Genomic DNA, 14879 nt, shown 5'->3' with positions numbered 1-14879 from the left:
TAAAAAGATTTATTCTTTAAATAGCTACATTATTATTGTGAGTTCTAACATGAGAAGCTAAGGCAAAATTAGATTCAAAAAAGTTTCCACATAAGTAGCATTTAACCCCTGTTTCAAGGTCACTTACATTTAACTTTTCTTTATGATGACACTTGACATGAGAATACAGGCTACTGTTGAAAGCAAATTTTTTATCACAATATTTACAAGAATAGTTTTTCTCCAATTTATGCAGATTTGCATGTTGATCTAGAAGAGATTTTAGTTTAAAAGTTTTAGAGCAAAATTCACACTGAAAAGGTTTCAAGTCACTATGTGCTGTAATATTGTGTCGATTTAAGTTGGTTCGATTTTTGAAAATTTTACTACACAAGTTACACTGTACTACTTTTCGATTAGAGTCATGTGTACGCAGGTGTTTTTTCAAAGATGCTTTGTGAATGAAGGCCATATTGCAAATTGAACATGAGAAATTCCGTACCCCTGAATGAGATAACTGATGTGATTTCAAATTAGATGGTGTTTTGAAAGCTCTTCCACAAATATCACAAATGTGTTTTGCTTCCAAAAAATGATGTTTTTTGTGAGTTTTTAAAAGTACTTCAGTCTGAAAATGCCGATCACAAGCATCACATTTAAAGGGTTTGAAGTCTGAATGTAGAGAAATGTGTTTTCTTAAATGTTCTTTCCTACTGAAACTTTTTCCACAAATATGACATATTTCATTACGTTCACCATTATGAACTGTTGCAACATGACTTTTCAAGGTGCCTTTCAATGTGAAACATTTGCTGCAAATATCACATTGAAATATTTGGCTGCTATGAGTTATAAGCTGGTGAGAAGTTAACGTTGGTTTGTTTTTGAAGGCTTTGTTACAAGTATTGCACTGAAATGGTCGCTCTGTACTATGAGTAAGAATATGGTTAGTATACACGACAATGCGACTAAAAAATTTTCCACAATGCTCACAAGTCAGTATATCATAGTTTTTCTTTCTCTTCGGAAAATCTTTGTTAGATAATGCTTGTTCCTTGGATTCATCTGCAACTGCATCTTCCTTTTCATCAAGCAAAGTTTCATTTGCCCTGATTTCTTCTTCATTACTGTTATCTAGTTCCATTGTCTCTATGTCATTGGTATTGACACTGGCAACAGAATCAACCAAATCTTGTGGGGAATCTTCAAATTTTATCATAGTTTTTTGAAAAGGGTGTTCTGTAGAAGAAACATTTTTCACAAATGAAAGAACTAAGGATTTCTGGTTTGTGTTTTCTGTTACTGAAGCAATTCTAGTCTCCTGTTGAATTTCAGAGAGCCTGCTGGATTCTTGGACTTCAAGCAACTGAATTTCTTTTAATTCTTCTCTCATCACCTCAGGGGTTGATGTAACAATCATGTGTATATCAGGCACAGATTCAGTTGGAACAGATGAGCTATTATTCTGGTCCGGAATATTTTTTATTTCTGGCTTCGTTTCATGAGTGTCCAAATGGAAATTATAATTCCTAATTTTATCAAATGTTTCCCCACAATTTTTACAAGTCAGAACATGTTTCACTCTAACATCAGAAGCTCTACGTTTTTGTCGTGCTACCTTCCCAGTGGAAGATTTCACTTTCCGTACAGAAGATTTAGTTCTTCCTTTAGTTTTCATCCAGGTTGTATCTTCTTCAGTGTCAATAGAAGACTCATCCCCTTTAGTCCTAGTAACAGTTTTTGGTTTGGAAACTCTTCTATGTTTAGTTTTAAGCCATGCATCATGTCCTCCTGAATTTTGCAAATTTGAAGAATTTTTTTGGGTATTGGAAGGTACTTTAAGTCCATTCTTGTGTTTGTCAGATTTGGTATCACATGGAATTTCATCATCTGCCTCCTCATCAGCTTCTTTATTGATTCCACTTTTAGTTCTAATTCTTGATGACAGTCGTTGAGTTCTGGTTGCCTGTCTGACAGGATGAGATTTTTTCGGTCTGTGTTCATTAAGTGGACTCCATGAATCATCACTGTCATCATTTGGTATAAAATCATCATACTCATAATTATCATCAACCTGTGTCATTCGCTCTTCATTAAAATCATAAGATTTGAGAACCTCCTTGTCACTGTTGGAAGAGTTTTCATTATCATAAGTAGCACTGACATCTTGTGAATCACTCTGAATTTCAGGAATGTCAATATAAATGCCAAATTGATCCGTTGACAAGAACGAGTTGGGTGAAAATGTTGATTTTTTTCTGTGGTTTTGGGGTTTCACAGTTATGATCTTATGTGGTACATCTTCTAATGGACCATTACCTAACGTGAGGTTCACAATTTCTTCAATTCTGATATCCAATATTTCAATATGCTTTTGCCATATTTTCAATCCATTCTTTACTTTATATTTGAGACTATGTGGTATTTTAATTTTTGCTGATAATTCTACAGTGTAGAATGTCTGTGAGTCAATAGAAGCATTGTCATCATGTGATTCTATGAAACATTTCAATCCATTTGTTAACACATTCATTTTATTTCTGTATAATGTGACTGAAAAGAAAAAAAAGAAAAAAACAATGTTTATCTGCTGAGAAAAACTTTTGCATCCTACTTTTAAGCACAATTCTGACTCTGCAGTCATTTCTGGTGGTCATTAATTCCAGGTCAAATCCTTTCAATTCTACTCAAGTATTTTAAGATGGCTTTAGGCCCCTATTATTGGCTAGGCCAACAAGACAATAATGGCAGTATAGCATCGTTATACCTGGTCACATTGACATTGTCATCGATTGTTCTCCATATTGCATTTTATCGACCTACAATATTGTTCAGATTCTCTTTACAATCCCCCTGCTCAGAGTAATACTTTTGTCATGGTTTGCAAGATGAGTCTTGAAAAAACTTACATAACAGAATTTGATATATTTTCAGGATTTACCAGAAATTTTATTCGACCATATATTCTCTATCTTGTCCTTCCATACAGACACAAAAAAATATTACGGATTGAATGTGAATTAAAGAAATCCAAATGTCAACAGCTCGTGTATCATCGCCTAGGGTGGTATACAAATTCTACTTTCAATCCTTAAGTTTCTGAAACCACATTATCCGAATAGTCTCATTTCAAAATTTTAATAATCAATTGAAATTATATATAGATTCAACAAATGAACAAGAAAAAAACACTTAGTTCTTGCCATTTATATGCTAATTGAGCGCAAATCTTTCTTGATTTTCTACATTATGTCCATGTGCATTATGGATCACCTCTCTGTTACAAGCATACAATATATTGTGTGCAACTAGGAATCAGAACTGTGTTTGGCACACTGGTACATTTCAGTTGTGAGAATAATTTTTGCTTTATGTGAATCTGATGAGCTCTCAACCACTTAACATATCGCTCTGCTACAATTCATTTCAACAGCTTGTGACCGTTTTGATCTGAAGATGACAAACTGCCCCCAGCCAGAGGAAACTAGTATTCAAATGTTCGAAACCTGTACACCTGGTAGAACCATTTTTTAAAACAAAATTCATAATAATCAAGAATTCGCCAGGGTGAAGATGCTGTGAGCTTGAAAGGGTACAAGCAATTGACGATATAAAAAACAAAGTATGTAAATTTATCTATTTATTATAATGCTAGCTAGTTTTGTGTTTTGGGCTTTGGGACTGTAAAAATGAAAAATAAAATCGTAACCAAGTATAAACAACTCCAAGAGAACAATATATGGAGGTCAATAACAGAGGAATAAAGGGAAATTTTTCATCCAATTTTAACAAAGAATGGATAACAGAATTGTAAAATTCCAAAGGCACTATTCCTAACAAATATACTGATTCCAACCAAGACACAATAGGTAATAATCTTTCAGAAGATCTGAAAAAGAAGAAAAAATCTTGGAATATATAATTAATTTATTAACATATAATGTACAAGTCCTAGTAATAGGTTCTAGTTTATGCGATGCCATTATTGGGGTTTCTTTTCTTAAAATTGCATTTTTCCAATCTCGGAAAAGTCTTAAGTTTTATTAGTAACTATATATCATATTATATCAAATCATTTGGATGCTTGATCAATGATGTAGCTAAATAACATGTGGATGGAAAGAAAATGATCTTTTCTTAAGATTCCTTTAAAACTTAGTATTCTTGTATATAGTTGAGATGAGTTAGAAATAAGTCCCTCAAAGGTTTGATCTATTCTGGAAGATTAGAACTTTTAATAAATTCTGACAAAAATAAACAGACATGATTAAATGTTAAAGACTTACTTGTGAATATTAGACAGGGTATAAAATGAATAAAAACAATGCAATAACAAAAACAATACTTTTATTGGCGTTTCTGAAAAAAAAAAAACACATTGTGTCAGAAAGCAATTGGTATGAAGGATTGTTTTTTTCATTTCAATCAACAGAGTACCAACATATATCTCATATATCTTGGGTTAGGATAGCTTCCAATTTGTTGATTGCTAAATGCAACAGACCTGAAGAAAATCTAATTTTCAGGCAACTTACCAAATTGTGTAAATAATAATGGAAATAAGGAATAATATCCTATTGTTGATAAAATTAAATAAATTCTACCATCTTCTTTACTTTCAAACACTAATAATCTGAAAATTATAAGAAATAAAGCCTTTAAAATGGAAGTTAAAAACTATTTATATTGTACCAAGTAAAATAGACCATTTAAGAAGAAAATATTTTGTAATTCCATTAAAAAACTGAAATTAAATGCAACAGTTAGTACTTAAAAAAATTAGTGAATGGTTTTCCCAAATTATAGCAGAATCACTCACAACTAAGTCAGTTGGTCTCAATTTGTTTCCTTGTGAAAACTACACAATACAACTGGCAAAAAGTAATTGAGATGAGTAGATGTGGGATTATACAGATTTTTTTGGGTAACGGGGCCACTGATTCTGTTGTAATTCGGAATACACAGAATGTTGGAATACTCAGATTTTTTTTTAACTAGCCTTAACAAATTCGGACCGGTAAATATTGTCTGATTGTGCAGAATGTCAGAATACTCAGATGTTGGATATCACAGAGTACACTGTATTACTTTTACTTACATCATTGGTATAATGATGATTAAAATGGCCTTTTCATGAACATGCCATCCAAATAAGAATGATGCATAAGCACATAATATTAAACATCTCACAAAACCAACAGATCCTTTTTTACGGTTCAGAAATAAATTGAACAAAGCAGGCTGAAAGAAAAAAGCACAGACATTACATTAATGAATAAACTACAAGAAAAATGATTTCTCACCAGTATTGGTAGATGTTGATATTATATTGAAGCTGTAAAGAGACATGACTCCTTTAAATGATATTACTGTTGTCTGCAGTAGGTTTAAAATTACTCACCAACATAGCTATCAATGTCAGTATAACAGTATAGAAAGGTTTTATAGAGGGTAGAACTGTATGACTAAATTCCTGTACTAATCCACCAGTCATGAAACCTGAGTCTGATAATGTTGGTGGTAAGAGTTTTAATTTACTACCTGAAATTATAAATAACTAAATAAAATGTCAGCATAATATCAGAGATATTGTGTCTGAAAAAGCTATAAAATATATTGGCTTTAAGGAGATAGTTTGGGGATTTCTTTTCACAAAATCAAATTTTGTCAAGTCTGAAATTAAGCATTAAAAGAAAGTAAAAAAAAACAATTGATAAGAACAAGAATAAGGACTTCATGAGTTTTACCTTTTACCACAATTCAATTTTGGAAAATCTTGGTACATCATAGGCTATTTCTTACCAAACTAAATCTGCTGGTTTCACAGAAGTAATTCATGATATATAGATTATATTCTGAAAAGTGATACATATGGCTAATATAGATATTATCTACCAATTAACACTTACCTATGATGAATAATGCTTTATCAGCTATATTATATAATGCCCAGAAATTTGGTGCCCAGTAAGCATGACATAAACCTCTCTTAAAGGGAAATAATCTAGATAAAACTTGAGATAACTGGCCCTGAAATAAATAAATCTTCCACTCTATATATCGATATGTTATTCATAAACATTTATGTAAATCACTGTAAAACTCTAGTATGATATGCTCAATTTGGTTTTCAAACTGCGTAATAATGTGGCACTGCTTAGAAATAATTTAAGTCATTTTAATTCATGGTTAAATGAAACAAAAATATATTTTATTTCATTTTGATTTATGACTAAAGAAAGTTGCATACCATATATATGAATGGTGCAAATGATAAACTGAACACTGATATCACTATAACACCAAGATAAAATATTTTTAAAACAGAAAAACGAAAAATCACCATTTTACCACCTGTAAAAACATAAAAAATAATCAATTTCATGAGTTAAAAAAAAAAAAATCATTCAGAAAGAAACTAGAATTCATTCAAAATTAAACTCTGAGAAACAACATGTTTCAGGTTCTCTTGTAATTATCAATATTTCTTTATCACTCTACAATTAATGTATTGAGTTCTGTTTCAACAGTAAAAATATTTGATTATCTATTACCTGGATTATAACAGTATGATGTCAATAAATATATAAAATATACTGGAGATACATATAAATATATGTGTTTTAAATTCAACAATACACAAAACAACAGGGCTGACTGTAGATATTTGTTCTGAAATGATATATATTAAAATTGTTCACTATGTTCAGAAACGTTCACATCCTTCATGTTTGAAGTTAAAATAGTACTTAATTAGACTTATTCATAAATAAACCTAGTACCAACGATCCGAACCACAAAACAAAACCTGAAATCCAAAACAACATTTCGACGAAAAATTGCTGGCAATTAATGAACTTTTCAAATGAGGAAGTATATCAATCATAACTGAGTAAGAAATAATAATGAAAAGTGGTATCAGGTCTCTAGAAGAGTAAGCCTACCCTGGCTGCACCGCACCTGCTCAACACACACTACAAATAGGAACCGAAATAATATCAATAATAACATGCTATCACAGTTTAATTGATGAGGAAAATCTAGTCTAAATTCTAACTGAGAAATGGACTTTGGAATCTTGAATAATGTCTTAAACCTTGAAATTCAGTCCAAGTAATGCAGCACGTCCATGATATTATGTTAGTGGTACATACCTCATACATTTTAACTATAGACAATAAAAATATTCCCATCAAAAATCCATTGTATTGAAAATGAATGTCTGTCTGTAGTTGAGGAAATTAAATCAGAAATTTTGAAACCAGGAGCCTGTTTCACAAAATAAACCAGCTGTTATAATGATAGAAAAGCATACATGTTCAAAAATTTAATGGTGATGTCAATTTTAAAAATGTTAAGAATCAAAAGAAATCAAAAGGATACGGTCAACAATGAGTAGACCTATATTTCCTATCAATAATATAGCTATAATCAAATAAGGATTTTTGTAGACATCATTTGAACTGGGTTGACTTCCTTTCTTTTTACCACTTTTACTAATATATACATCACAAAATCTAAAACAATCATATCAAGACATAACTATAAACAAAATTAATATAAAGTAAACAAAGCAAATTTTATCATGAACGAAGATTTTGATACTGTTGCCTGCAAGAAAATAAAGATTACCTATTACAAACAACTAACTATTTCTACTCATTTTGGTATAGGAAATGTATTAACAAATTATGAGTAAGACACTAAATGTATTGTTGCTCGATTTTTCTTTTATGCAGTGGGATTGATATTCTAAATGTAGCGAGTCTTACTTTTTGACAGCATAAATGAAAATAAAATCAGTGAAAATCACAGACATTCGTTGAAATAAAATGGTAGCTTCACTGGAATAATTTAGATTTTCAACTTTCAACATCTCTTCATCAAAATACTGAGCAATTTGAGACAAACCATATTCAAACCAGGCAAAAAATGGAGGGTAATCTAATGTCCATTCTGATGTGGCCTGAAAGTGAAATTATATTGAAAATCAAAAGTCAAGCAAATAAGAGTTCATGTATGATTTTCTATAAAATGACAAGAGGTTAAATAAAAAAATAAAAAATGGTCAGGCTATCAGAAATATGTGTGAGTTAAGTATTTTCTGGATTATACTAGAAAACAAAGTTTTACTCACCTCAGTGTACCATTTATTAACAGGTAAACTATGAGTTATGGCTAGCCAGTTTCTATGAACTTCAAAATCTGTCGATCGACTTAAAAATGATTTAGGAGATGTTTTAGTAAAATGACAATCACAGCAATCAATAGTCGGCAAAACAAGTCTTGTGAAAACGACTTATATTGATCAGAAAATGCATTTCTGTTACCTCCACTGAAATTCATTAGTCCATTCTATGAATTTCTTCTTAATCTTCTAATTTCCACATACAAATATACCAATGCCAGGGCAGGGCAATATAACATTCTTGGTAGCCTACTTTTAAAAAAGTTATGGCCCTGTGCAATGCACCTTGGCTATTCTGTTGTTAGTTTGTTACCGAGGTCAAAATGTAGGAAATCCATTAAGAGCATAGTTTGAATTAAAATAGAACCTAGTAAGTAGAGTCTTAATTATAATGTAATACACAATAGGTAAATCTACAGTTAAATCTTATTGAAATTAAATCCACCATTCATTCATTCTCAATTGAGAATTGAACTTTTTAAGGGGAGGTAACTCAAGGAAAAAGATGTAAACAATGGTTTTTCTGAACTTCAAAGCCTGTTTAATGAAAAGCTACGCATTGAAACGCTTTCAACTTTAGTGCAAATGGAAGGTCTTATTAAAAATTAGCCCTGTACTTAAGATAAATAATGTTGCTTACTAGGCTGGAAGAAAAAGTAACTTGAAACATGAAATTGTAGCAGCCACGACATAGAAGGCAGCCATCTTTGAAGTTTTCAGCTGTTCTACTTTCGTAAAATGATGTTGATGAAATTTCGTCTGCTGTTTTTCTGATGCAATAATTACTGAAGGTTATACAATAGCACAATATTGGTTCAGACACTTATTTGATGACTCTGTGAACATGTTGATTCCATTTGATTTCTTATCAATCTTTTCATTTCCAATAATGCAAACAAAATCTTAATTTTCAACATGAAGTTAGTGAAATATTCAATCATTCCACATTCGAAATAGGCTTATTATTATGAAATTCAAAGAAAAACCCAAAGCCTTCCATTTAATTGTGAAATACCACTTACATCAGTGCAAGCTAGATGAGGCTATTTCTCTGTGTAGGGTATGATCACTTTAATTGAATGTTATAGTTTATCTCATTAAAGTTGTTGACTGTTTTGTTACATAGGCCTAGCCTAATGGTGATAGGCCTGATGGGCCTTGTGCACCACTTGATGGTTTGAAGCATGCCTACGACTGATATCAGAGGTGTAATATTTATCTATATTTTAAGCCGGGACATCAAGCGTTTGTGAAATTGACCTATCTAACAAAAACCTCTCATTATTTTGTTTAAAATATTCTAATTTCCATTTCAGAATTTTGTCACTATGATTCAAGTTAGCAGACAAATGTTAGCCAGCATTTTAAAGGCGAAGCAATTATACCACCCTTCAAAATGCACTTGTAAAAAAAATTTCTTCAATATATCAAGGCAATTCAGTGGCACAGCACAAGTTAAATTGAATATGTGCTCGTTAAAATCAAGGAGTTTGGTTGAACTCAAAGGGCGAGATACAACAGATCTACTACAAGGTTTAATAACTAGTGATGTTACATTGTTAAATGATAAAAAATTATCTCAATACTCCATGATGTTAAATGTTCAGGTAATGTTTGATTGTCATTTTCAAAACTCAGTTTAGTCAGTCTAATTGAAATTAGACCCATCTTTCATTTTTTTTTATTAGTTTTTATTTATTGTAGCCTATAGCCACTTCAGAGTAGGCCTTGGGTCTAATGACCAGAGTCTTGACCATAACCTTTTAACCAAATCTGATGACATCTTCTTTAACCAATCAAATTCCTTCAACCTCTCAGAAAACTCCCGATTAGAAATTAAATATAATCTAAGCTTATTTTTATTCTAGGGTCGTGTTTTATATGATCTATTGTTATATTATATACCAAGTGAAACATGTGATGAAAACACACTTCCATCTACTGTTTGGATAGAATGTGATAGTCAAATTAAAGATGAACTGATTCAAACTATCAAAAAATATAAAATTAGAAAAAAGGTTAGTCCATGCAATTCTCTTGAAGTTTAAAAACTTATCTAAACTAGGTGGTGGTATGAATCTTTATATCTCTCGGTTTCATTTCATTTAAAGCAGTAAAGAGTTATCAAGTAAGTACCAAACTTACGTTTATTTTCAAGAGAACAGAACATCATTTTTAATGAAGAATCACATTTAAAGCAATAATATGTCATTTACCATGATTGTTGCATCAACCCAAAATTGTTCTGGACAAACCTCATATCCTTGCTTATTTTAATCTACAAGTAATTGTTCAATATATGAAATTACAGGTTACCATTAGTGATATTAGTAAAGATTTCAACATTTATACCTCACAGAGTCTACCAGCTGTACCTAATACTAATATAAGACTAGCTACAGTTGACCCCAGAATACCAGAATTAGGTTACAGAGTTTTGGTTACGAGTGACTATAGTACAGGTAAATACTACTATATGTCATATTGTGACTGTAGCAGTAGTTACTAGTTCCACTAGCTTGCAGCTATAAAGCTGCCTACAATGATTTAAAGCCCAGATGTGATGGGCAATCTTGCAGAGGTTGCAAAAAGAAAATCTTGTACAATGTATCTCTTTAACCTAATACCAATGCTTGCAGATGACAGTATTAATATAGAAGATGAAGTGAAATATAGAGAATTACGATATAGATTAGGAATTGGTGAAGGAATTGTTGATATACCTCCTGGTAACTCTTTCCCATTAGAGAGTAACTTAGTGTTTTTAAAGGGAGGTAAGTTAAAACTGATTTATTTTTTTTTTTATTACATTATTTCAGTCAGTTATATTAAAAACTGTTAGTTATTTCAGTCAGTTTTGTTTATTATAAGTTTATATTACAGTTAGTTTTATTAAGGTTGTTTGTTTATTTCAGTTAGTTTTGATAAAGGTTGTTTGTTTATTTCAGTTAGTTTTGATAAAGGTTGTTAGTTTATTTCAGTTAGTATTATTAAAGGTTGTTTGTTTATTTCAGTTAGTTTTGATAAAGGTTGTTTGTTTATTTCAGTTAGTTTTGATAAAGGTTGTTTGTTTATTTCAGTTAGTTTTGATAAAGGTTGTTAGTTTATTTCAGTTAGTATTATTAAAGGCTGTTTGTTTATTTCAGTTAGTTTTGATAAAGGTTGTTTGTTTATTTCAGTTAGTTTTGATAAAGGTTGTTAGTTTATTTCAGTTAGTATTAATAAAGGTTGTTGGTTTATTTCAGTTAGTTTTGATAAAGGTTGTTTGTTTATTTCAGTTAGTTTTGATAAAGGTTGTTAGTTTATTTCAGTTAGTATTAATAAAGGTTGTTAGTTTATTTCAGTTAGTTTTGATAAAGGTTGTTTGTTTATTTCAGTTAGTTTTGATAAAGGTTGTTTGTTTATTTCAGTTAGTTTTGATAAAGGTTGTTAGTTTATTTCAGTTAGTATTAATAAAGGTTGTTAGTTTATTTCAGTTAGTTTTGATAAAGGTTGTTTGTTTATTTCAGTTAGTTTTGATAAAGGTTGTTTGTTTATTTCAGTTAGTTTTGATAAAGGTTGTTTGTTTATTTCAGTTAGTTTTGATAAAGGTTGTTAGTTTATTTCAGTTAGTATTATTAAAGGTTGTTTGTTTATTTCAGTTAGTTTTGATAAAGGTTGTTAGTTTATTTCAGTTAGTATTAATAAAGGTTGTTAGTTTATTTCAGTTAGTTTTGATAAAGGTTGTTTGTTTATTTCGGTTAGTATTAATAAAGGTTGTTAGTTTATTTCAGTTAGTTTTGATAAAGGTTGTTTGTTTATTTCAGTTAGTTTTGATAAAGGTTGTTATATAGGACAAGAATTAACAGCTCGTACATATCATACTGGTGTAACAAGAAAACGTCTCATGCCTTTAGTCTTTCACAGGTAGGTGATACATATTTATTATCTCAAGTTTGGGGTTTGTAGCCTCGAGTACAATCATACACTAAAGCAAGTGCCAAGGAGTTTCCTTAAAAATTTCCATAAATAGTCAGTGTGCTAGAATATCATGGGTCAATGCTCACTGTACAGCTCCCTTTACAGTTTGTGGTTTTTATTTCTTATAAAGGAGAACTGAGATTGATTTGGGTCTTTATTGTGCTTTAATAGTCTCCAAGAAGTGCCAAAACGCACGAAAATTGCATAATCCCTCCAAATATACCTCAAACTAAACCTCACTGTCTATTCCTATATACGTGTTTTCTATATATGGATTTGAAGGCTCAAATTTCGACAATGAGCCGTGAACACTATTACTGATTATGTACGCTAAAAAAGTTCCTGTTTCTGAAACTAAAATATGATTGGTCGAACGGATAGTGAATGTGCTCCTTAAAGGTTAAATTGTCTAAAATGTGGTTTGTGAACAGGATAGAGGCAACAGTTTATGTTAGAATTTTATGAAATTTTGTGTGTTGGTTTAAATCAACAATGTCTTGGACAAGTTAGATTATTGGTTTGATTTATTTCTTATGTTTTTTTTCAGCGATAAAGTGGATATAGAGGCAGGAATGAATATAACATCAGAGAAAGGAAAATCTGTAGGTAAATTTAGAAATAGTGTAAATCAATATGGACTAGGATTAATGCGTGTAGCTGAAGCTAAGGGAGAACTAACTGTAGTTGATAAAAATGGACAGAAACTAGTTTGTACAACAGATGTACCATCATGGTGGCCCAGTGAAAATCATGATTTGTGATATGATAAATGATATGTGCATTAATTTGAATTAAATCCATCTGAATTTTATACAAGACTCTCCTTTTCTAAGAGAACTTTGGATGCTTGAAGTTTGTTAAAGGAACGAGTTAGCTTGAGGTATGTTTGAAAGAACATTTCTAGTACTCTTGAAGACTATTTAAATATATTTAAGATTCAAATACTGATATTTGATTGAAGGTTTAAAATTTGGTGAAATTCCTTGATTGTAATAAAGCAAATCATTTCTCTTTTTATATTTTTATTTATCTTGAGTTTTAACAAGCAAAGAAAGAAAAAGTATAATTATGGTGTGTACTATATAAATGATCAAAACAGAACTACATACAAATCAGATGACATTTAACACAACCTAGCAAGTATAATTTTCATCTTCAAAATTAATATACAGACAAAAAAATATGATTACCTGAATAGTAGCAAATGAACATAAATATAGTCAACCAAAGATATCCATAGCCAAAAAAATATTTAGGAAAGATGGAAACAAACACAAATGGTCCACTTTATATTATTCAAAAACAAATTAGACTGCTCTTTGTCTGTCATTATATTATCCTTTCCGGGCAGCATAGATTGCAATCAAGACTATATAAGCCAAATTTTACACTAATGAATATATATTTGGAAATATTATGTTTAAATTCATTCCCAGATAATAGGTAATAAATAGATAATGAAAATAACCATGGCGCCATGCTAATATAATTTAATTGACTATATGTTAAATAATATATACAAAAATTAATTCTATAAATAAAAAATAAACAACAACAAAACAGCAAAGTCAAAGTATTGAAGTATTAATTTGCCTAAGTCTTCTATAGGGGGAATTAGGTTTATCACTGCCTTTTGAGTGAACACACGACTTTAAATAAAACCATAACTATCCAGAAATTCATAACTGCTAATCAAAATAAAGTTAATACCACAATTATAAAGTACAGAAGATGGGTAAGCTATCTCAGAAAGAAACTTAAAAAAAAATTACAACCTATTGCCATCATAAGTATCATTCTTTGTATTAAATATTTAATGAAATTTTGGTACAAAATTATCAAAACATGATTTTAAATATTGTATCTGAATTAATTATGGTTGATGTTTGATGGTATGATATTTAAAGAAATATATACTAACATTATGTTTGATTGCTATGAATATAAACCAATATACAGGAAATGCCATAATAATAATAAATTCTTTATTTTATGTAGAACAGAATAAGGTCCAATACACTTATAGTGACATGGTTCTGGTCCTGTCTGATATTCAGTCATTGATTTGAGGTAATAGCTGTTTTGAAGCAGACATTCTGTTTGTTCTTTATCCAACAAGAGAGTTTGAAATGATATTCAAATTCAGACAGATGAAAATTGAGTGTCCTAAATTTGATTCATTAAAACAAAAATTGAGACAATGACACGGGGACGAAATCTGACAATAAATAAATGACTAGAATTTAAACAGTTCATTTTGAAAGATGGAGAGTTTGGGACTTTCTGTAGCTAGTCATAATACACTAGAATCAGGTTGTTTGATGACAACTTCTGTGGGTCGTGTTGGACTGGGGTTGATGTTGATTGTTGGTGGCCAGGTCGTGGCTAATTTCATATGAATTCCCATTAGTTGTGATTGAAGATGATTCAAATCTAGTTCTGTTCTGGTTAAAACAAAAATTCCTGAAAACAGACAGTTTATTTAAACAACATCAAATTAGGTTCTGGTAAATCTTTATTGTAAAATCAACATAATCCAGATTTACAAATTTAAGAAAGGTAACTTTCCATAGGTAAGAAATATTTATTATTGCAATAATATAAGGAATTTACATAAAAAAGGTAGCCAGATACCTTTATCAAAGTGTAATAATCTTATAAAAGACAGATCTCATCAAAAGCCAACAGCTACCTTGGATCATCACAAATTAAGAAATGTGGATTGATTCCAAATTCATTTAAATGAAATCAA

At 30.4% G+C, this 14879-nt stretch overlaps 4 protein-coding genes across 4 annotated transcripts; 1 reads left to right on the top strand and 3 right to left on the bottom strand.

The window, feature by feature from the left end:
- Nucleotides 1–16: 16 nt before the first annotated feature.
- On the bottom strand, nt 17–595 carry LOTGIDRAFT_105064 (hypothetical protein; the record flags this gene model as incomplete). The annotated part of the gene is made up of 1 exon (XM_009057317.1): nt 17–595. A coding segment is annotated over one exon (579 nt), but the record flags the coding sequence as incomplete, so codon positions are not given.
- Nucleotides 596–694: 99 nt separating this feature from the next.
- Nucleotides 695–925, bottom strand: LOTGIDRAFT_100449 (hypothetical protein; the record flags this gene model as incomplete). Its single annotated transcript, XM_009057316.1, has 1 exon — nt 695–925. A coding segment is annotated over one exon (231 nt), but the record flags the coding sequence as incomplete, so codon positions are not given.
- Nucleotides 926–3630: 2705 nt separating this feature from the next.
- LOTGIDRAFT_153427 (hypothetical protein) lies at nt 3631–8872 on the bottom strand (the record flags this gene model as incomplete). Its single annotated transcript, XM_009057315.1, has 15 exons — nt 3631–3868; nt 4266–4338; nt 4515–4612; nt 5078–5220; nt 5381–5520; nt 5889–6009; nt 6230–6273; nt 6331–6333; nt 6534–6651; nt 7134–7201; nt 7363–7404; nt 7468–7469; nt 7752–7945; nt 8117–8195; nt 8808–8872. The coding sequence occupies 15 exons, from the start codon at nt 8870–8872 to the stop codon at nt 3631–3633; spliced, it is 1428 nt and encodes a 475-aa protein (XP_009055563.1).
- LOTGIDRAFT_182349 (hypothetical protein) lies at nt 8658–13142 on the top strand. The gene is made up of 7 exons (XM_009057314.1): nt 8658–8674; nt 9484–9774; nt 10036–10185; nt 10479–10629; nt 10807–10941; nt 11974–12073; nt 12675–13142. The coding sequence occupies exons 2-7, from the start codon at nt 9496–9498 to the stop codon at nt 12886–12888; spliced, it is 1029 nt and encodes a 342-aa protein (XP_009055562.1). The 5' UTR covers nt 8658–8674; nt 9484–9495; the 3' UTR covers nt 12889–13142.
- Nucleotides 13143–14879: the final 1737 nt, after the last annotated feature.

Source organism: Lottia gigantea, assembly GCF_000327385.1.
Source record: "Lottia gigantea unplaced genomic scaffold LOTGIsca_3, whole genome shotgun sequence".
Classification (NCBI taxonomy): Eukaryota; Metazoa; Mollusca; class Gastropoda; family Lottiidae; genus Lottia; species Lottia gigantea.
This window is presented reverse-complemented; position numbering and strand designations above follow the sequence as displayed.